General features: G+C 37.4%; 1 protein-coding gene across 1 annotated transcript in view; it reads right to left on the bottom strand.

The window, feature by feature from the left end:
* NAALADL2 (N-acetylated alpha-linked acidic dipeptidase like 2) overlaps positions 1 to 24,923 on the bottom strand; it is a 401,015-nt gene that overhangs the window by 126,217 nt on the left and 249,875 nt on the right. Inside the window, exon 6 of the mRNA XM_058031067.1 lies at positions 4,449 to 4,599. Within this exon, the coding sequence (XP_057887050.1) occupies positions 4,449 to 4,599 (151 nt within the window). The remainder of the gene's footprint in view (positions 1 to 4,448; positions 4,600 to 24,923) is intronic.

Genomic DNA, 24,923 nt, shown 5'->3' with positions numbered 1-24,923 from the left:
TCAGTCTGTCCTCAAGGCAAATCAAAGCACAGTGCTCAGAAGCCTGACTGCATACAGTCATGTTACAACAAATTATCTTTTTATTTCAGTTATCCAATGCTGTTAGCAGAAACAAAAACACAAATTTTGAAAAAGAAAAAAAAATATTCCCAGAATCATTTCCACAGCCACAGAGGCAAGCACAGAAAATATATTATTGTGACTGTGCTTTGTTCTCAAAAAGAACAGACAAACCAGGGGCTGAGGACATCTTGTAAAAAGTCATAATGATTTATAACAAACCATTTTAGAACATATGTTGCATATGCATGGTTAAAACCATTACACAATGTTCTGTTTTCCAGCTAACTTCTGCTCAGCTGCTGGCTTCAGAGGAGTAAAATATCATGAAGTGAAGGACAGAAAGGACAAACTCAGGTATCAGGCAGGGCACACCAAACCTACAGATTCACAGGAATGTCTAAAAAATGAGCAGGGACACACTTCCATGCCAGCAAGCACCACTTACCCACACTCCAAGCAGTGGCAGCAGTTCCCTGTGGTTGCTGTAGAAGAACTGGCTAAGCCCAATTAAAGAATGGCACATTTCTGAAAAGGTAAATGCCACAGGGTTTTTATGATGAATATTGAGTGCTTAAATTTTGTTGAACTGAGTGTAGTGGGTAAACCTTGGCCAGCTTCTAGACCCTACCCAGCTACACTCTCATCATCCCTATTCCACAGGGTAAGAGGAAAGTAAGATGGAAAAGATCACTGATCAGGGTAAACACAGAGAGATCACTTATCAATTACCACCACAGGCAAAACAGTGTCAGCAATTGCCAGGTAAAACAGATTGGGATAGTGAGGAACAAACCCAAAAAGATTAGAACAGCACTGTGACCCTGCCCTTTTCCAGGCTCAGTTTCACTCCCCTGCCAGTCCAGCAACCTTGGTCCTTCATAAATACACTTCCAGAGGCATCACTGGCTTTGCTGATGGCCTCAGCTGTCCCTGCAGTGGATCAAATCCTTAACAATTCCTTGCCTTCCTTGTCCCTGAGATCAAATCCTATTAGCAGCGTTTGAGGAAAGCTCATGTCAATTCTTCTGTCTGAAGAATGCGCACTATTCACAGTTCCAGGGATTTCCAGTGTCACATTTCCCATGCATTTCCCATGTCACTGATTTTTTCACCCAAATTCCTGTGATATGGCTCACATGACCAGCTGTTAACCTTAACCTGAACCATGCATGACTTCCAAACACACCCCTTTTTTCTTACTGCTATAACCTCTGCATAACAATTCCCTAAAACAACATTACACTTCAAACTCCAGCTGATACCATAAGATTGTATTTTACAGCTGTTATATTTCAGCATTTAAAAGCTCACAGTCTTTTCTATGATGCCATCTGAACTCTTCATGAAATAATTTCTATTCTCCCTCTGAACAGATAGGGATTCCATTATGAGGCACCTTATCTCATGGGCAGGGTTCTTAGTGCTTATCACAATGCCACTTTTCTATTTACATAGTAGGATTGACAAATGGATTCTATCCATATTTTTGTTTACTGAGCCATTTCCTGTGTGGAAACAAATTTGATTTGAAACAGCTCTGAAGTCTAGCAATGGAGAAATCTAATATGTGTCTGTCATATGAACGTGGGTGAAAGGAAATGCAGCAGTCAAAAAGTCAAAATGGAAAAAGAAAACTAGATGGGAAAGCACTCAAGTTTTACACTATTCTTCTAAACTTTATTTTCAAGACAATTTTTGCTACACAAGTCTCTTATTTCCTCAGCAAGTTTCATAATCCTGCATGATTACTTCTTTGAGTTCCATCCCCTGGATCTATTTCATTTCAAAAACAGGAACACAGAAGAAAGATTTTTAAAAATGAAGGACACTTGTCTTTAGCAGTCAGAATCACAGAGAGAAATGATGCTCACAAAGGATTCTATGATTGTTTCATAGGACCTAGGATTGGAAGAGTCTTAAGAACAGAAGAATTAAATTATGAAACAGAGCTGCAGAAACTTTCAAATAAGTGCTGTTCACTTCCCCTTCTCATCATTACTTTTTCTCCTTTGTTAAACAGAGATCAATAAAATCATTCTGCTTGTAGGTAGTTGGCATCTCAAACCCATCCTCCAGCTATTTCTATACATTCAAGATGATTCATATGCAGAACTGCAGCATTTAATCTTCATGAAACAGAAAATGTGAGCTGAAACCTCATGAGAACTCCAAAATTCTCTCAGAACTATTACATAAATCCCATTTTAAAATGTTGTCAACTTTGAGAAAAGATCTGTAAATTATACCGTTTCCTGAAGACTTTTTTTTCTAGGAAAACACTGAAGCATTCCAGTACTCTGATACCACTGAGAAATTTGTCTTCAGACTAAAAGAACAGGAGAAACAAAGGCAGCAGCAAGAAAATCCAAGTTTCCTGCCTTTTATTCACCAAGTACAAGACTAGCTTTGGATTGCTCATCCTACCAGGAATTTCCCAGTAAAAGGGAGAATTCTGGTAGGAGCAGCCTTGAGCTTGTGATAGTAACAGTTCTTCTGGCAAAGTGTGAAGTGCAGATGGTGTCAAAGATATGCCAATAACTTAGGCAGGAGCTTCCAATAAAATCTCTTGTAGTGCTTATTACAGTCTGTGAATCAAAGTGAAAGGGGCAGCCCGGGTTCTCTGGCTCTTTTATGCCACACAAGGCAGTTTAACCACTGTACATCCAAGTGCATCCCCCAGGGAAAAGCCTGCACTCCAGATGCATTTGTGGCTGTCCCAGGCATGAGCTACCTCTAAGCAAGTCAATTCACAGTCTCCAGAGAAGCAAAATCATCATCAGAAACACAGGAATTACTTCCATCTGATCTACCTTCCAGTGACAAAACCATTAAAAGAAAAGGGTTTTCTCAAGTATTCCTGTGAGCTCTTTCCAGCTCATCATGGCACTCAATGATCAAAATAACAAGGATCTTAAGCATGATAACCTGCTCCTGCCTATGAATGCTGCTCAGAAACTTCAAATCACAGACCAGCCACACTAAGGCATCTACCAGAAACCATCAATGCACTTGTAACACCATTGTCCATATAATTAAGCTTCTCTTTTCCAAATTGGAGATTGGAATACACACTGCAGATGAGATCATTTACTGACAGAAAACTAACACATAAGGTTTAAAAACTGAAGTGGCATCTTCATGTTGGTGTATCTGTTTTAATTAGCTTTACTTTTCATGTAGGGTAAATAAAACATTAAGGAGTCAGCCAGACAGAGACACCACAAACTGTTTTTCAAATAGCTCCATGAAATGAGCAAGAATAAAGCTTGAAGAGTGTTATATTTACCTCTGTAGCTCCCAGGGCACTTTTAAGAACACTGGGTCAGGTACACTGAGACACTGAGAAAATGTGCAATTTCTTTCCCACTGAGCTGTCAAGGCATTCATGCTGTGAATAGCTAACACCCTTCTTTGACAACCAGGCAAATATTTCTATTTTCTGCCATTCTAGGCATGACGTATCTCCACGTTGCCTCAGTTGATTTAGTGCCAATTCAAGTCAAACTTTAGATGTCTGAGCCAGTAACCGGACAAAATATTCTTGATGAAGCCTTGTCACAAAATCATAGACTGCTGCTTAATACATTTCCAAATAGTTAGATAGTAAAAAGGGCTGTAAAGCTGAAAAAGCTGCAGAGAAGCAGAACACACACTCACTGAACTGCCAGAATGGAGATTTAAGCAGCACATACAAGTCAAATATGCTGCTACTTCTATTTATTGTTAACATTGCTTCAAAAACATCCCACATAAAATTATATAAGATGATGTTGTCCCTTGAGACCATGTTGTTCCTTGAAATCAAATCTGTATTTCCCACCTTTCAAAAATACATGTATTTAGAGAAGCATAATTAATAACCAAATCTATCTGGGCAAGGCTAAATGAACACACTCTATTCAAGTGATAGTAGCATATAGATATTATAAACATTATTTTCTCTTAACACTTTAAAAATATAAATATCTAATTACATTTCACTTGTACCTACTAACCAAATATTTTAATTTCTGATACTATGAAAGAGGAGGACAGAATGAAGGGAATAATTCTTTCAGTGGGGACAGATCCTGTGGAAAATGCTCTGAAAGTACTGGATCAGTACTTGACAGTCTTGGCTTTGGTTCATGGGATAAGAAAAAACAGGTAGTAATAATGGTTCAGTGTGTGAATACTCAAATACAAAACCCAATAAACTATTGAGAGTGCAGACTTTGTGCCAAGAATTTAAAGCACTTTTGAGACTGGATTCCATCCTTTGAGCCCTGCTGTATTACACGGTATTTCCTTACTCAGAGCCTCTCTTGCCAGCAAGATTTGGTTTAGTGCTTTAACTCCCATTTTTACAATCTGCACAGAATTAAAATGCCCTGACCAGTACTTACCAATGCTGGCATAACCAGGTGTGGATGGATCTCCCCCGCTGTTCAAGGAGACCATGAAGGCTTTGTCAGCAAGGTCTGCAGTCTTTGGCAAGTCACAAGGATCAGTGTAAACGAGAACACCACCAAACCCTGCATCCTCCAGCAGAGAAAGCTGAGGGGACAAAGACACACAGGTGACCATTAACAACAACAGTGTTAAAACACATAATTTAATTTTTTTTTTTAATTACTGCTGAGATGGAGGCTTTCCCATGCACCACATTCTCACCACAGATTGCTCTGTACCAAGCTGCACTGCTTCTAGCACCTTAACGGGTTTGCCTATGATATAAACACCACCCTGAAAATGCCTCAGTTTTGAAAATAATGTCACTAAAACATCTTGAGTTGACCTTCCCTCTTATCCATTTTATTATCTGTAAGATGTTCTTGCTTAGTTTACCTCTTCAAGGACACAGCACACACTGAATGTTTGCCTACACTGGCATCAGGATTTCTGGACACATTTACTCTACTGTTAAGAGAGAAAACAGAAGTTTATAGAACATTAAAAAAATAAAATTAAATTTAAAACTCCAGTCTATCTTACTCAAATGTTTGGATCTGCCTCCTGTCAGACAAATAGCTTTTATTTTGTCTCATTAGAACAACAAAGTTTGAGCTGGAACTGGCAATTAGTTTCCAAATATCCACAGATCTGGGCCGGAATATCAAGCAAACTTCCTCAAAGTCAAGGACAAAAGCATCCAAGTACCATAACCTGCAGCAGCTTTTCTGGAAAACCTCAGGTGTTTCTTTCATAGAGAACTGAAAAATAAAGAGGATTCGATTCTGATACGGCCAAAATCAAATTGTAATGTGGCAAATACCCCCATGAAATGAGATGACCTTTCTGTGTAATACTCTGCATATTTGGAATTGATACAAAGCTCACTGATACAAAGCTATATTAATTTTTCAGACAGAAGTAATTCAGGTTTTTAAGAACTATCTTACTATTCACTGGCCTGTTCTACTGATGACTTTCCAAATGTCTCCAAATCGTCTGAGGAATGACTGCAGGTATATGATGTTTCCAAACAACTCTGATTTCACAGGAACCTGAGGACTTTTTACTACTCTTCTGTTTCTCAGTTCAATTGTCTTCTTGTGTATGTATATAATTTTCAATTTATCTCCTAGCTGCTGGTATTAAGGAATATTTATGCACAGTTCTTTGTGGCTTTACAAGTATGTAAATTACATGAATAAATGGCATTCAGTCTGAGCCTCATTTGGTGCTCAGTTCTGTTTTACTGAAGAGCTAAGACGGAAAAAAATATTAAAATAGCAGCCTAGTATTTGCAATATGCTAAAAATAGCAAAGTACTATTTGCCATTTCTGTAAGTAAATATATCTAATACTGTGCTTTGCCAAGACCTTGACACTCATCTTGCATTCAGATATCTTGAATTCAGATAAGCAGATGCAAGTTGAACCTGTGAGTCACTTAATCCTACCTATCTTACACAAACAAGCAATCCACAGATCAAAGGGATTCTTTGAGAGAACTCTAGTCAGATGAGCAGGAGAATGAGAAGGTGATTAGCTCAGATGGAAAAATATATTACAGACCTTAAATGTAATGCAGGAAAAGGGATTGCCCAAATGGTAGGTTCATTTATTATGGTTTTGTTCTGTTTTCAATTCATGTTCATATTCAGATATTCAGACAGGATTTGATTGCACAAAAAGTAGGGTGGGAGAACTAGGGACTCATCATAGCTAAATGATGTAAGAGGCAGGATTTAAAATAATTATTGCCTTTTCCTGCCTCCATATCCAGTATCTTTTTATTAATCCCTGGTTTATTTAGTAGCACACAAAACAGGAAATACAGATTATTTTTTCTTTTAAAGAGTTTTAAAAACTTTGCACTTAAAAAAAAAAAAACAACAAACAAAAACTATTAAATTCCTCAGTTTTAGTGGGAGAAAGTAACTACATGTCTGCTATTCACCAAGTGCAGCAAGCACTGCTGCCATGGCTACAATCTCTAGTAAGAAGTTGCGTCACACATGTGAAATTACAAAACAGCTTTCAGATTTCAGCTATAATTGCTGCTTTTTAACTTTACAACAGTGACAGCACAACTATATCAACAATAAATGTGCATTGTTGATTCCATTTTTATCTTAAATACATGAACACTTTACCAGACATAAATTGTCCAAGCACAAAGAAGCCAAAGAAAGTTCTGCATATTTTTTTACAAGGCCCAAGATTGTAGATTAATTCCTTCAGGTAAACCAGTGCACATCTATTCAAATGAATGGATTATTTTAGATTGCAAAACGATCCAACAGCAAAATCTGCTCCTTATGATTTTGGATGTATGCATTGTCCCTCTCCCAAAGCCATAAACATCTCAGAACAAACTGGAAACAGCAGAACCCTTGAAAACAAATCCTGGTGCCCACTGTTAACCCTTTAGTTATTTATGGCTGCTTAAGTTCTCAGTTTTTAAGAGTTACCTTAAAAAATGTGACTGTTCCAATTCAGTATATTAAATTACCCCATAAAACATTCTGGACTCAATTTAACCTAACGTGAGACACCTGCTGCTTTACCAAAGGCCCTGTCATGTACCTGGGGACAGTTTAGCCCTGTAAACTCCACACACCACCAGGCACCATTAAATTGCCTTTTAAAGATGATATGGCTGAAGCAGTGAAGAGAGAGACTGCAACGGCCTGTAGAACTCAGTTTGGCTCCAAGGGGAAAACTCAAACTGCTTCTCCATGTTAACTGCACCTTCTCTGACATGTGGCAGAGGAAACATTTCCCTTTTGCACTGGCATACTGGTAACAGTGCCCAGCTCTCTGCTCCACATTTCAAACAAGCTTTACTGTGGGACTTTGGCCACAAACCTGCTGGCAGATACTGTGTCCAAAATAAGCAAGCTGAGCATGACTATTTGCTGAGGAAAAAGAAAAGAAACAACAAGAAACAGGGGCCTTTCACAGGTGGCTTTAATGTGTTTTAGCTCACCTGGGGCCAGTGTGCACCTGAATGAACACTTAATTAGGGGTTATATTAATGATCTGAACACAGAACCTACCAAAGAGCACAGACTGCAGCCTCTGTGGATCTCCAGCATCATGCATGAAAGCTGCCCATCAGTGACTGGTGATAAGCAGGGAAGCAGTGCAGCAGGTACTGGCCTCAAGCTGTATTTGTTATCTTCCACCTGAGTGCAAAGTCAGACTCTCTGAAGATCTTGTCCCTGCTCTCTTCTCAGCTGAGACCATCCTTGCACCTTGTAAGTGCCACACAGCACAAAACCAATCAGGTAATCAGCCTTCATTTTTTTCCAGGGGCTACACTGGACTGGTTAGCTGCTAACCCCAGAGCTCCAGAAAATTACAAACATGCACACTGAGGCATGGAATGTTCCAGCAGAACCTTCTCTTTCCAGCTGAAAAGAAAGCATGACTGAAGCAGCTCTACTCTGATGTTCTGTGGATAGGAGCCACATCTGGGCTCAAGTTTAAGCTGTTATTTCATGGGCAGAGAGCAGAAAATCACATCACACTGGTCTCACCAGGATTACAGCAACCATGAGAACAGAGGGTTTCCTACACTATTCTCTCACTGCATCTGAAGAGCTTAGATCCTGTTTCTAGAACCTCTGATCCAGCAAGACCCCAATGCTTAAAGATAATTAAATAAGCATGGCATCTTTTCCCTCCAATTTTTTGATTATCAGCAACAGTTCTGCTACAAATAATTTAGAAAGTAGCAATGCATGATTCCAAAGAGTGATGGTTAACAATGCTTATGAATGTACCAGGAAAACAGAAAAAAAAAGATGATGCAAGTAGCTGTGGGTTATATCAACCTGCTAATTACATATTCAAATAGCATTATTAGCAATTCTTCTCACCATACTTGCAAGCAGTTCCAAAATATGGACAAGCCTCCTGAGAACCCACTGCACAAACAATTCTCCCCTCATGGTGTTTACAGTATCAGCAGTGCAGTTTGTGCTTTATGAGGTACAACACCAGCCCTATTATTGCAAATATTGCCTAAGTCCACTTTCTAAGCTTGTCCATTTATGTGTCCTGATCCACAGAAATGACTGAGCCACTGATTAGTTGGCACAGGAAACTTATTTCACAGGAGGAAGTATCTCAGTATATTCCCTGCAAGTTTAATGAAAATGGGATCTTGAGCAGACAAGAGGCAGATGCTGTGAATACATGACTGAGATGGCATTAATAAAAACTGAACAGCTTATTCCTTAATGGAAGAGGGAAAAAACATGGAAGAAATCAAGAGAGAGAGAGAGTGGCAGATGTAAAGGAATACAGAAACTTGTCCACAGATTAGACACCACAGAATCCAGCCTCAAGAAACAGAGCTGTGCAAAACCTGTTCCCAAATCCATAGCACAACCTGTTCTTTTATTGACTGATACATTATTTAAGATAAAGCAGTTCAGTACAAGATACATTGGCTTATAATTCTATATAGCAAGTGACTTTGCCATCATGGAAGGTTCCATTCTTACTCAAAACAAGCAGCAGCGTGTCTGGAAAATTTGATTTAAAATACAGCAACTTCCAAAAACATTCCACCACTTGTAGAGAGATTTTCAAATCAAATTTTAGTGCTAGGAAAAAAAATGATCCAAATCTGTTAATTTTACTAAAAGGTCTCTACTGTTATTAGGGTCAATAGAAATCCAGTGGCATTTTCTTATCTAATTCTGCTTTCAACTCTTTCAATCCTTACATAATAGTAAACGAAACAATATAAATTAGCTGCACAACAGTATTTAAGAGTTCTCTTCTATCTTGGTATGTATCATGTACTGTTCTAGTACATTCAAAAAGTCTACATTTCAAAAAGCCCTTCAAGCACACCTTGATGTCTGAAGTCAAAAGTGCCTAAAAATGTAGTTCTCATCTTCAGAATGGATTTCACACTACAGAAAGTGTATCCTCACTTCTGTACACAGATAATCACACTAATAGATAATATTAGGGTCCCCACTGAAACTTCTCAGAGGTTTTTGAAGGTTTTTCTAGATCAAAAATATGTCTGTGTCTGGCAAAGTAACAGAACCTTAAATAAAGAGATAAAACATGTTTCGGCTACAAGCACTTACACAAAAAAAAATCTTAAGACTCTATAAGTGCTTAACACTTAAATGGCAGTTTACACTACTTAAATCTCTTTAAAGCTGCACACAAAATTGCAAAGATTGTATTTTACACAATGGCTGCCTAAGTGTTAATGACATTACAGTTCATTAGTCAACAAAGGCCTTTAAGTGTCAGCTACTGACAGCAAAGTTAATTTAGGATCATGTTGTTACTTTAAAATAGAACCTCCTCCATGTAACTTGAGGCCAAAACTCTTCCTAAAGGCAGATACACAATCTCACTGTTTATTACAATCAGTAAAGTAAGAAACAATACCCTATTTATATCTGTATATAATTGTGATCCCCTTTTCTCTGTCCCTTCCAGGTAAACCTCACAAAAATGCATGCAGAATTTTATATTCAAAGCCAGAATACATATGAAGCATGGAAACAAAAATCAAGAAAAACTAATCAGTAAATAAAAAGTATATAAAAAATACATGAAAAAATACATGTTTGAACCTAATACATATTATTCAGGGTAAAATCAAATATATTAATGCTTTTAAAGATCTCCCATTGTCATTATACTTCAGTGCAAAGATCAGCATTAATTAGACAAATAACAGTAATCAGTTTTTAACTGCTGCACTTTTCAATTCATAGTGCAACATGTGAAAGACAGGGTTCATTAATCTGAGACACAGCTTTACTGGACAGGTTAACAGATATTAATTACTCTTTTCTGCTGAAGTCCCAATTAAAATCATGATGCTTTGAAAGAATCTCTCATCTCATATGGCTAACTGGCATTATGTAAAATTATTAAGCAAGAGCATTGGCACATTTAAACATGTTGAAGGATCCCACTGAAACAGTATCTTTTTATTTCTGCAGCAGACTGGGCAGAAAAGTAAGGTATAGATGCTGTGATTATATTTAGATGCTGCTATCTTCTACTACTTATTATCTACTGTAATAGAGAGCATTTGGAGGGGGCTTGGTAACACAAACAAAACTCAAGGTGGAAAAACCCCACTTAAATATACATATCTACATATATATACCACTCTTCCAAATTGCAAGTTCTTAATAAAGTAAGGTTTGGTTTCACCTTGTATTTTTAATATTGCACTTGATGTTTAATCATGTTCCAGGATTCCCCATCACAAATATTGAGGGATGTTCAAAGGAATTTGGTGGCAAAACTCTGTCTGAAGAGGTTTTGGCTTTTGCTGATCAACCCTCAAGGTGCTGTGCTAAGGCTGTAAAAGGGATGGAGGATGCAGCCAGTTTAATGGGGACCATAAAAAGAAACACATCCTTCCTTTCCAGCTCAAACTCCGTCCTTGCCTGAGGAATGGCATCATTGTTATATTGAACAAACAGGGCTGGGAAAGGGATTAAGCTGCATAAAACTTCCAACAGCTATAAATGCATACACAGCGGTCTCATAAATGACAGGCTATTGCCATAAAGGTCTTAGAAGGGGGAAAACATATTGCAAAGGAATTTATCAAACTCTTCCTGCCATACAGGGACATATATAGGAACAATTCAAAATCAAAGAGTTGCTCTGTGTCATGTCAAGACCTTAAGACTTTGATGTAGTTACTACCAGAGAAACGACAACATGAAGTGCATTTATTTGTGGAAAGAATCTGACAAGTATATCTTAAGATTTTTTTAAGACATTTTCTGTAATCACTTTTCGAACTAAAATTGGCTTTCACAATTCTCAGTTTTCAAATTTTTGTCCTTTTTTTAATATCTAGAAAATTATTTCTAGGGAAGAGAGAGTCTCCTTTAGTATTTCTTGGATGTCCTACAGATTGTGGGAAGAAAGCAGAAGGGAAGGGTAACAAACTCTACAATGTTAATCACAAAAATCTGCCTTTGAGCAATGGGGCTGAATGGCAGTGATGGGTAAGACCAACTTTGCCCATCAGTTTACCATCCATTATATTTTTAAGTACATTCCTCTCCCAATAATGCTATTCAAGGACAGTAGACTTCTCAATGAACACTGGTCACAAGCTGGTTGTGTGCTGGTTTGACTGGAAATCCACACTCTGGACAGCTGTGGCTGTTGAGGAAAAACCTTTGGAGACTTCTTCTCCAAGCCAAAAATCATCTTGGTTTAATTCTGTAATGCTCGCACAGAAAAAAATTTAACATCCTGCTCCTACATGTGCTATTAACCTTATCAAGAACTGAATGTTCTGTCCCATACTTTTGCCTGTTTGCTGCCTGCTCATCTTCTATACAGTTTTATCAAAGAAAAGTAATTTGTTACACATCAGCAGTTTTTAAAAATGGAATTTTTCACAATAGGATATTTGGACAATTAAACATAAGCCAGATATACTGCCAGTTCCCTGTACTAGATTTTAGCAACTTTTAATACAAATTGAGTGCATATTTTATTGCCAGATCTTGCTTACCACTGCTAAGAAATTCACAATGTTCAATCTAATTAAAAATGAAATTGAACTACAATTCCCTAGAAACAAGGGCTGATTGGACTCAATAAGCTTTACTTAATTTATTTCAGAAACAAAATAATTGAATTGCTTACAGTCCAGAAAAAAAAAGCTCCATTATTTGATGAGTATATAATATAAAGCCTTTCATATTGCTATTGCATTCCTACATCTTCAGGAAATACTACTCACTCCTAAATAAGCATGTAGAGGAACTCTGTATGCATAATAAGTATCATTAAACATTCAGTAAACATTAAAAAGAAACAGGCTGTATGAATGTCCAGATGAGCAACCTCCAGAAAGCCAACAGCATTTCCCTGTTCACACTGAAACTTGTTTCTGATTATGTTTATGGTTATTCCAGTCTATGTTTAGACTCTATTACAGAGAGAATAAAGCTGAAGCTCCATCATACAAAAAACAATTACACAAAGATATAATTATAATCTTGCTAAATCATCAAGAATAAACTGATTAGACCCTTTGTTGGATTTTATGCATTCTACCCAACTTTTAATCCAAAATCCACTGAGCTGCCAACAGAGCCACAGACCAAAGTCAAATCTGACAATGTCCCCTAACTAATTTTTTTCTTTTTTCTTATTTATTTGTTTTCCTACCACTAGAAAAATTAAGATCAGCAGACTGGATTTTCAAACATTATTCCCAGCACAGGGCACTTCTTCCCCAGAAAGCTGCAATTTCAGGTTCCCCTCACCCTTCTGCACCTTGTTCAGGGCACAAAGCCCACAAAAAGCAGTATCCCCATGGGGATGGCTGCAGCTCCCCTGTGCCTGCAGCCACTCTGCTCACCAGAAACATTTGGGGCACCTGCTCCCAACCTCTGGGGCTCTCAGCACTCTGCAATCTTTCTCTTCTCACTCTGGGCTCCAGCAGCAGGCTCCCAGTCTGCAGAGACCCCGGTCATGGGATCACAGGATGGTTTGGCTTGGGAGGGATCTCACAGCTCATCTCGTTCCAACCTCCCTCAAAATAACAGCAAGAATAAGGGAGAAGATGAGCAGAGAGCAAGGGAAATCCCTGATTTGTATAAACACCCCTCACTGTGTCTCATATGCAGGGTAAACTCATAATCTTTGATTCTCTCCATGGTCTTTTCTCAACTATCCTTGGGGTACCTGGAATAGGTATTTTCCAGAACCAACACTGGAAGTTGGCAGTGTTGAAATGAAAACAGCCCAAGCCATCCTTCTATCTCCAAGATAAAAGTAGGATTATGACTTTTCCAGCTCCAAGACTGCAGCTGTTGTATGGGATCCACCAAGGTATCAGCAGAGTCTCTCAGAACCCACACAGCAATCAGTCAGAGATTTGTAATTAAGGCTCATTTGCTGCCCCCAATTGTTAGATTGTTAAAACAATAGCTGCCTTCACCGGACCTGTGCAAAACCAACATCTATTCATTTATTTTATTATTCTCACAATTCTTATCCAATTAACAGAACTGGAAAATTCTAGCCTTTTGCTTTGGATTTTTGTTAAGTACAAAACATACTCCCTGCTCAACTCTTTCCTGGTCTATTACGCTGCATCCAGGTTTCATGCTTTTAAAATAATGCCTTAGATGTAATATAACAGTCTCTTTTGAGATTGCATAACATCATTATGTATTTTTAAATTTACATTTTATTTAATTTTATGTTTCCAAGTAGAACATATAAAGATATAGAGTGTGCTATATGTATGCCTCAGGCATATCTATATATCAACTAGGAAAACTGAATATTATTAATTGGTTAATGAATATTTTAGCTTCATTTATGGAAAAGAGCAGTGTTTAACTACTTCGTTAGCATGCCTTTAAGTAAATCAATACTCAGAATGAACTTATTTATCTTCCTTATTAGAACAACAGTCACAAACTAGGAGTGATAAAAGAAGTGATCGTAAAGAATGTGCCCCAGTGCATAAAGTCATTTCAAGAACTATAAATATTAAAGAAGTTATTACAAACCTTAGCAATAAAAGTTCTTTATAAATTATCAGTAGTGATTTCCACTCTTAAGCTTCCCTAGAAATTCCAAAATTAAAAATTAGGCTAGTCTTGATTTTGTTTCCTCACTGACATTTCAGAAACTAGATTTTTTTTTTTTTTCCACAAGAACTTACTCATGAACTGTGCTACACAGGCCATATCATGAATGCATCTTTCCTACTGAACATCAAGGTTTAAAGTGGAATATGTAATAAACTGAAGCACCACTTTATATATAACCCTGGTACAGCACAACTGTGGGCAATCCACACAAAAGATACAACAGCTGAAAAAGCCAACATGTGCAGCTTTTGTGTCTTCCTAGGTCCTTTCTCTTTCACTGCTTTCCACTCAGCACATCAGTAAAACAGAGCTCTGCCTCCTCCTGTGACCTACTAAATAGCCCATTTCACCAAAATGAAATAGTAGAAAGAGCTACATGAAGGAGGTCCAAGGTTGAAGCACTTGATGAGAACAGGGAAGGCAGCTGGATTAGTTTGGCAGTCACAAAGCACTACAAAGTCATTCATTCACCAGCAGTTAGGGGGGAAAAAAAAAAATAAAAGCCAAACCAACAACACCCAGCTCCTCTTCAGTAACACCAGTCTACAATTAGTTCCAAAACATCAATCCAAAATTATGTCCTTCTCCTGTCTTAAAAAATAAATTGAAAAATATAAAATGTGAAAAATAGGTCTAACTTGCTGTCACTGTGATTTTTTTTCCATGCAGTGATTAGGAAAGGAAGACCCCAATAACAAAACAAGGTCATACAAGAGTGGTTAAGAAAGATGTGGTAGTAAAACCCTTGCTCTGTCACACTTTTCAACTAGGTCATTGACAGCACATTATTTCTGTCTTTCTCTGACAATTTTTTCGGGAAGGAAAGGAAAGACCAAAAGAAAATATCTTTTGAAACCTTGTACATTAAAAACACAGTTCCCTCGGATGGGCCCACAGAAAAGATTTAGCACCACTTACAGCTCCTAGAACTCCACTAAACTTTCTAAATGACAAACAGAATACTGCAGTTAGAAGATGAATGAAAAAGAAATACAATAAAACTCATGATCAATCAACATCTGTTACAGCACTGTAACTCCTAAGACAGAACTTGCAGAAAAAGTCTTTAAAGAATGTACAACTTCACTCTGGGGGAAAAGAAAAAAACGAACTGAGAACCAACAAAAAATCAAACAAATGCCAAACCAAAAGCCTCCAACCTAAAAACCCAAACAAAAGGTCCATCTCAACACCAAGTTACACTACATAAATTAATGCATGGTCAAAGTAATCAATTAATGGGCTGACACAGAATGAAGACCACAATCACAGGCCCTGGTGTTTAGCCCAGGACAGAAATCTACAGAAAATAAAGGAATATTTCCAAGTTCACAACAAGCATTTTCTCTTGCAATAAGTCTGCAAAAGAGACAGAGTGAAAAAACCCCACAAACAGAAATTTCTGTTCTCAGCCATTAATTTCTTCTCTTTGTCAACTGACAGTGGTGACTAATTTTGTACTTTCTATTGCTTCTAACTAAAAAGGTGAAAAGGAAGCCAGTTCAGGGTTACAGGGCAAGCTTACTTTTGCATCACTTTTTAATGGAAAATGCATCTCTATCCATTCTGTTTAGAAAATTGGTAGTTACTGAAATCCTCGTGCCTAAGCCTGCATTTAACTGCATCAGCTTCACACCAAAGAAGCAGCCTCAATGTCAAAAACCCTTAATTGGTAAGAAACTCAAAGTCAGGCTTCCTGACCTTTATTTGTTGGTCTCCTCTCTCAAATAACAAGTGACTAGATGAGAGGAAAGTGCCTCAAATTGCACCAGGGAAGTTTCAATTAGATATTAGGAAAAATTCTTCTCCAAAAGGGTTATCAAGCATTGGGAAAGGCTGCCCAGAAGCTGTGGAGTCACCATCCCTATAGGGATTTAAAAGATGTGTGGATGTGGCATTTGGGGACATGGTTTAGTGGTGGGTTTGGAGAGGGAACTTGAAGATCTTAAAGGTCTTTTCCCACCTAAATTATTCTGTGATTCACTGTGTATGAACCTAATTCTCTCAGGGGATGGGAAATTAATATACATATAATTGTTATGATTCTTTTTCATAGCAAATACTAAAGGTTAATCCTAAAATAGACAAAGTACACAAAGAAAGCTAATTGTAGCGATAGACACAATTAAAACAGAAACTAATTAATACTCATTTTTCCAACAAGAGCTTACACAGTTAAGATACTTAGAGCAGGATGACAAGGGTTTTAAAATCAATTTTACCTTTTTGAGTTTTTGCCAGCATTTAATAAACTGTCCTCTCACACAAGATTTCTGAGGAGAATGATCTGTTCCATTCCATGAAGATACTGGGTAAAGAGGCAGCTGTGACAGTAAAACCCTGAACAACTCTTTGCTCCCAGTATGATAATCTTTGATAATTGGTAAACAACTGAACACTGAAGGCTGTCTTAAAAATATTTACATCAATTTCATCTCACAGTCATTGATGTTAAGTTCCAGGCTTACCATTTAAGATCTTTTCTTCAACAAAATAAGAGAAATTTTCTAGAAAACACTCTTTTGAGGTGCCATGTTTCATGTTGGGTTAGGCTTTTTTTTTCTGCTCAAGTTAAATTAGAGAACAGGATTATAGTAATGTTAAAGACATTTTTTCCCCATCATTTAGAAACATCTTCAGAGGTTAAAAAAATTATCATGTAACACACCTTGACAATGAGACTAGCTCAACCAACCAGCTTCATTCAGGAATAGAATAAAAGCTTAAAATTTGTTTGGGTGTTTTTTAAAGAGCACAGATTTGTTAAGAAGTCATCACACTATCCATTAATCTTGAGATCAAGAAAAGAAAAAAATCTCTTTCTAATACCCTAAAGGGTGAAGACAAATATTTAGCGTGCAGGTGGTACCTTCAGAATTACATCAGTTACTCTGGGCTGTTCAGATTTAGATTGAAGCTGGAATATTTTGTATATCTTTCTTTCTTTTTCTTCCCTCCTAATAAATGGTAAAGCATTAGCAGAGTTTTATATACCTGCTTTCCAATGTCCAATTCTATATCATGAAATGTTTAAGCATCCACATAGAGGACTTCATCACCAAAAGCTATTGCAGAGATAAACAGACTCAGAACTGAAATATCCCATTTCACAGAACAGTCATGATTATAATTAAATTGCTCCAGACATATCCTCCACTTCAGCGAGTCAAGACACCTATGACTGCAATTTCCAAGAATACCAGGGGAAAAAATATTATTTCCTTTTTGCTTTGCAACCCATCCTCTTCCCTTCAGCACAGGCTGTGCCAAGGAAGGATATCAGGCTGACAGAGGGCATTGCTCACACGTTCTCACAGTGAAAGAAAGGAGCAGAGATTTTTCTGGTCAATAAGAACTTCTTGACAGAAGACTGAGCGGCTGATCAGTCTGGATGAGAGACTCGTGTGCACTTCACCACGACAGCTCATGGCGACAGGATCTCAACAATGCAGGCGCCATGTGGTGGCCGTGACCTTATTGTCATGTGAGATTTTACCTGATCAAACACCACCCATGGCTACTTTTGCTGAAGGGGAATTGTTCTGCAAAATGTACGTGCAACGCATTTAAGTATGGTTTTTATATTAAATAAAGGGAGTTTTAATGTGCTTTAACATAAAGTGGTGTTTTTCTATATTCTTCTGGAAACCTCACTGCATCAAGCTGATCATTTTACTGAGAAAGATCTCTTGTACTAACAATCAAGCTAATTTGGATATGAAAACTTAGGTTTTCTTGAAACTAAATAACGTATTTGTAGTTTTATTCTGTTTGCTAGAGAACAGAAAAAGGGAGAAATAGGCAATTTAATCTACGCTTCCCCTGTTACCACTGGTATCACCAAGTATTGAACAATTCTGCACTGTTGGCAGGTCAGAGGCAAATCTTATTTCCTGAAGTTTCTGTATGCCTTGAAATGACTTCACCTTCAAAGAAAATAAAGCACATTGAGAGACAGTGTCAGATTTTGTCCTTGCAACTTTCAGTGAATCTGTACAGTGTGCACATCAAAGTTCATTCAGTAAGGTATACTTGCAAATAGTAAAAATTAGTAAATTATCCTTTAAATTAATAATTCATTAAAAATATTACACTTTTTGTAAGAGTCATTTTGCATTTCCAAAGAGTTCAAGTTTTTCTGAAAAAGAATATATGGAAACAAAAGGCATTTGCAAACATATTCTATTGTATGTACAGATGCCACAGCAAAATAGATTTCTGTGTATGACAGTTCCACATATTTTTTTTAATACTAATATCTTAACCTTTCCTAATTGGCTACTTTTTAAAGAATAACATTACACTGAAAAGGAATGAAATTTAAATTAAATACTTTGTAATAAGTATTTAATTTCCAGCCCCACTTTGCCGAATAGAGCAAATATCACCTTTTAAAGATGTTTCCACTAACGTCAGGTGTGAAGCACCGTGCAGGCAATATACTTGGACTTCTCTCAGGTATTCCAAACCAAGAAAAAAATACATTCTGCTTGGAATGGGACTGTTCTTAGGGAGGAAGAGGAGGCCAGATCCCAGCTCTCCTAATGCATTCCAAATGCCTTCCTTGTATCCCTTTTTTAAGGAACATTGCAGCACCTTACCATGGTAAGGGACAGTAATTTCTACACAGATGCTCCAGACTAATTAAACTCCAATGTCTCATAAAGATTTCCTCAGTCTGTAATCCAAGAATAGTCTCAACTAGTAGATTTGGCCTTGCCTTTTTTCCTTATACTCTCTAATATGAGAAACAGGAACGGGACATGCCCAGGTGGTTAAGTGGATTAAATGTTATCATTTTTCCTCTGAGATTACAGTGGAGGCCTGACTGAAATGAGTTGTCAGGTCAGCTCCCCAGTGGACATTTTATAACATAAACCCATCACATATAACTGAATACTGATATAAGAGGCAATATAGTCAATTCCCACTCCAGGGAAAACCAAGATTGACTCAGAAGTGAAATATATGCTTCCATCTTATTGCAAGGGAGGTCCCTCTAGGTCACCTCAAGGTCACCTCTGAGGCTGTGTGCTGAGAATTCTTGTGCCTGCATAATAACTGACAGGGGGAAAAGGTAAATAACAGGTTCAGCTGTCAGTGCAGGCACTCCTCCAGCACCACAAAATGCAAACACTGTCCTCCATCTGAAATATTACCTGCATCTCCACATAACTGAGCTGCCCTGACAGATCTCAGCCCATGCATGTTTTCACAATTACCAAGCTTTTCTGGGCAGCTTTGTGAGAGTTTGGGTTTGTTGGTTAAGGGTGTTTTTTCTGATGAAGAGAGTGATTTTTGGAGAAATCTGAAGTGTAAAAGTAATGTGAAATTTGAAACAAATAACGAAAATTTGCACCTTAAGTCAATCAAGGAAAGTAGTCCCCAACTTTTTTTTCCTCAAGGTTCCAGTGACTGTGATCATGTGATTTTTGTTTTCTTCACCTATGACCATAAACAAGTTCAAGAATCTTTTTATTTGCAACAACCTATATATCAAAAAGCATCCCAATCCGCACTTTAAAAAACCAATTAAAACACAAATATCCAAACTAAAAACCAACAAAAAAAATTACCTTGAATGAGTACAACTCCAAATACGGAGAATTGCTCTCGAGAGAGTATGTTCAATACTAAAAATAAACAAAAAAGCACCAAGAAAAACCCCAGAAGCCAAATACAAAAACCAAACTCACTTTAAAACATGAGAATGTAGCAGGATAACATATAAAGGAAGCTGCCATTTTGTTAGGCCTAGATCAAGAGAAAACAACATAAGTCTAACTTTGTTGCACATGTTGTTTGTGAATTATTCACTGACACCTAAGGAGGAAATTAAAATGCCTGAGTTCTCATATTGAAATGCACAATCTTCTCCTGTTAAGTGAAAATATGTTCACTGTGGTAGAATTGCCTTCTGCACAGAAGGTTAGTTTAATGTTTTGGCAATCGAAACAAAATATTCCAAGTGGTTATTGCTGTACTTGCAAAGAGGGTGCCAATTATATTTGTAATGATGGACTTGGTGTTTTTGTTTTCAAATTAATGCACAGGCATCCAGAGGCCCAAATGGCTAAGAGTGGAATTTTGACTTTGGTGTTCCATGGCATTATGCAGTCAAAGAGAAAATTAACAAATTTAATGCTAAAAGCCACCTCTTCCCTCTCCAGGGAGGACATGCAGTTACATATTTTAGCCATCTATGCTTCACAAAATCCAGCTACAATCTGAAAGGAGCAATCCAAGTAATCCCAGGGAAAATAATAAAAAATTTCCATAGGCTGGTTATTATAGAATATGAAATATAAATATATATCCCTCATTTCATGGATGCAAATTAAAAAGTTGGATCTCAGCATCCAGCAAGTCCATGTTTCTAGTCAAAGTTCTGATCACGTGACAAAATACAGGTGTGTTTGAAAGGTAGAATTCATATTTTCATGCAGAAATCACAAGTGTTGATTTTGTGAAGTTCTCAGAGTTGAGTCTCTAAAGCACAGAACCAATGCAAAAATCAAATCAAGGTTATCCTTAAGAGCCATAAGGCATGAAAATCATTCTTCAGTTGAGTAATCTTTGACATCCTGATTTATGAAATAAAATACTGATTCTAGGAGTAGAACTGTTTACTTCTGTAATCTCCTAAATCATGTTTTACATAAATACTTAAGAATAGTGACTTCTGAGACCTTTCAACCCAGTTTCTCAGTTCACAGGTATGTAAATAAACTGATTGCTATGAAGCATTCTGAAATGAGGAGAAAAGACTTAAAAGAGCACAAAATGTCAGAGAAGAATCATAACTTCTCCCTAATAAAATAAGAAACCAGCCATACAGAACGTGCCATCCAAGTCAAACCCACTACAGAATGAGGGCAGTACTTATATAACACTTGTTGGCTGAAAAAGATGACCTTTTCCTCTGATCATTATTCCAGAAAATATCAAATATAAGCAGGATGTACCATGCTGGTCTCTGCCTCTCCTCTGCAAAGCTGTTGGAGGGGGAAGTTCTGAAGATTTCTGGCATTGCTTCACCCAGTCCAGTGTCTGACACCTTGAAAGAACCCAAAGTCAGGTAGATCTCTCCTGGCAGGATGAGATTTTATCCATTCACCTCTCATCCCTCCTCAAAGCTCATGCATCTTCAATTTTATTTCCCTCCTCTCTCAGCTGTTGTTGAAATGTGCTGGAAAACACATGAGCTGGGAAAAGACCCAGATAATTTGTCTGTCAATGGCCCTTTTGTGAAATCCAAGCTCAACTAATGCAAAAGAGCAGCTCAATTTGCAGCTTGGGTAGGAAAAATAATTCCTTAGACAAGCTACAAAAGAAGGGCCAAGACCACAAGCAGAAGTGTGACCAAGTGCTGTGCAGGAAGAGCGAATGGAAAAGGTTTGGATTGTCTGAAGAAAAGACAAAGTGGTGTTTCCCAGTGCCCTGCACACAGGTAGCTGAACACGTGTGGATCCAGGGTACAGGCAATGGATGTCTTTGCTCAGCTCTGCTTCTGAACAGTTGCCTCACAGCAAATCCATTTCACTTGACTTTGCACCATTTATCAGGACATAGCGCTCACACAGTAAATTGGATGAGTGCATTTACTACTCACTTTTTAAGGGCTTGATAGAAAAGAAAATTATGCTTGAGTTTCACACCTCTAAAATCAGACAAGGGCTTCAGAAGACCCCACAATGAATTCTTTATGAGTCAGCCATTGTCCATGTTTGAATGGAAGCCACTTAGTGTCTCACTCAATTTTATTGCACTAAAAGGAGGAGATCTCCTATAACACTTTCCCCTCAGGAAAGAGCAATCCATTATGGGAGCTGGGCTAATTTTTCAAAGGATACATTCAATACATGCAGCAAATGTGCAATTAAACAGCCAATTGAGTATATGAATATTTAGAATCACTTCCCCAAGAGAAATATAAGTGTTTAGGGTTACTAAAGAGAACAGGATTGTTCAAATCAGGAAGAATTCAGTGTTTGATTCACCAGCAGGACTTCAGAAATTTCTGTATTGACACAGAAGAGAAAGAGAGAATAGGAACAACAGCTAGGAACACAGGTCTGCAAACCAGCAGTGCCTTCTCAAAACATTCAGGGAAAATTGTGTGGCATCAGAAATGCAGAATAATCAATACCTACTTTTGGTCACTAACTTACATTTCCCCTTGTTTACTCTGCTAATAGCACACCTCTATTTCCATGCAATCAAATCCAGGGGTTTGTAAGCAAAAAGCAAATGATTAATAACCACAAGTCCTTTTACTGATACAAACAAAATGTTAATTACTCGAGAATATTGACAAGTTGTGCTGTAATTATGCTTCCTTCCAGACATCCATTTCCTTTCTCCTACCCCACCCTTATATTCTTCTTACTGCTTACAAGGGCAAATTACTTTTTCCCATTTCTACTGTAAAATGTGGAGTGAGAATTCCCTCTTTAATTTACTGCAGTGCACTTGACTAAGGGGATAAGAGAGCAAATTTTTGTCAACTATTTCATACTCATGCGGACAGATAGAGATTGGATTTATAACTGCCCTGGCTCTGTTTCACTTTTAGGTGGCACAGGTCACAGTACATCATCCTTCAAATGCTGGATGAAGTTGGAGAAAAATTGACATGCTCAGCTAAAAATTACTGTGGAAACTAACAGCCTTCTAGGAACTGAACACAGGAGCTCAGTGTGACTTGGCTCCAATCAGAAATACAAAAATGCCATTTGGGACTTCCTATTTGACTGGTTTTTAGTCATCAACTACAGATTTCTCGAGTCGGTAGAACTTCTTGATTTTCTTTCCCACAGTACTTTCCCCTCACACTGAGGGGAAAATGCATCACAATTGGTAATTTCATTTTTTTCCTCCCAGCTGTGTTTAAACTAAGTTTACCAATAAACAATTAAGATAAGACTTCAGGATGAAGCATTAGGTCATAAACCTGTGCAGAGAGACTTTGTTTTTTAACTCTGGTACATTTCCTCAGTGGGCTGGGGTGCATTTCTTAGCCCAGCCAACCCAAATCAAATTTATGATATGGAGGCAGGGTGTCTCCAGGCTTCTCTAATTATTATGATTTGTTCCTTCTGTTCAAAAGGAACATGAAAGCACTGCTATCAGTCAGAGAAGGAGGAATATAACTGAGCACTGTGTCTACCATTGTCTTAAATGTCTCACTTTCTGATGAAGAAAGGCCAATGGTCTTTCTTTGAAACAAACATAACATTTTTCAGTATTCACTAAAGTGCAAAATAGCTTCTGCAGAATTCCATGAATCAAAAATCAGAAAGAGATTCAGAAAGAATCATTCAAAACACAGGACTGATGAGTGTGAATCAATTATATGAACACCTTTTTGGTACTACTACTACTACTACTACTACTACTATTATTATTATTATTATTATTATTATTATTATTATTATTATTATGCAGATTTTTAGAAGGCTTAGGTAGAATTTGCTTACGTAGGACGTAGAGAAGAAATGCAATGGGACCATTCCTTGGGCTGTGTGATATCTCACAGATTAAAGAGGCTGTTTGAGGAAGGGGAAGGTTAAGATCATGAGTACACTAAATCTAGTCCTTGGGGGAAGTGAAAAAGGATAAAGAATAAAAGCAACTAACTCAAAGGAGAGAATCTCTGATAAATTCAGGGGAGACAAAGGCTAAGGAAAAAGGATCACAAAGCCACTAGTGCTTCCTTCAAGACAACATAAGAACTAGCATACCCTGTGCAAATACAAACTGGCTACTTAGCAAACTCTGCACCAACCATTTGAAAAAATCAACCTGAATTCGGTTTGGACTATCAAAAGAAACTCAGGATTTTGGGAGTTGAGATGAGATTTTAAGAGAAAACCTGAAAAACAGGATGCTGTAACATCCAGTGGATGTTACTAGATAATCCCTTCAGGTCCAGATCCCCAGGTATAGTTTTACATGTTTCTATAATTTTTATTTATGCTGCCTATATCTGTGGCTTGACTTTTTGAGAAGGGCTTTAGGAAGGGATTTAATATCATTAAAAGTCCCATGGCACTCATATGGGGAAATGTGTGTATATAAAGACTTTAGGAGCCTTGGAAAAAATTTTACTGCCCAAAAAAAGGTCACAAAAAACCCCAACCAAAACCCCAGTGTCCTTAATAATTAAATGCATATCAAGTGTTTATGTTCCCTTTAAAATGTTTGGGGTTTTACTATAGTTTTTATTTGTATATTTATATGCACACACTGTATATATGTATATAAACATACACACATATATTTGTGTATCTCTAGGGAGGGAGGAAGGGATGGAAGGAAAGGGAGGGTCCTCGTTAAATGGAGATTTACAATGCAAACTATCATCTTCACAATTGTATGTGCTAGCCATAAAAAGTACCAGAGGGAACAAGGAAATAAACAATGTAGACATTGTAGAAAAGTGAAATTACTTTTTCTAAAGTAAACTTATTTAAAATTAACACAGTTATTAAATTGAACCATTTTGCAAAATTACCTTTATTCTGGGAATCTTTAATATTTTCTATTTAGCAAACCCTTATCTGTAAGGGCCTGCCAATAACCTCTGCATAAAAATCCAAGTCTCCACATTCCTAAACTTTATGACAGTTAAAAAGCAATTTTATGAATATTTATGAAGGCAGTAAATTATTAAAATAAATACAGATATTTACACAGTAGAACAACATCTTCATTTAATGGATGTGGAAAAAATGTTAATATGTGAACATTTTAAAGATGAAATGGTTTGGCCTTCAGGGCTTTTGTTACTCT

This window comes from Melospiza georgiana, chromosome 10 (genome assembly GCF_028018845.1).
Source record: "Melospiza georgiana isolate bMelGeo1 chromosome 10, bMelGeo1.pri, whole genome shotgun sequence".
Taxonomy (NCBI): domain Eukaryota; kingdom Metazoa; phylum Chordata; class Aves; order Passeriformes; family Passerellidae; genus Melospiza; species Melospiza georgiana.
The sequence above is the reverse complement of the archived record's forward strand: the minus strand, read 5'-3'. Positions and strand labels throughout refer to the sequence as shown.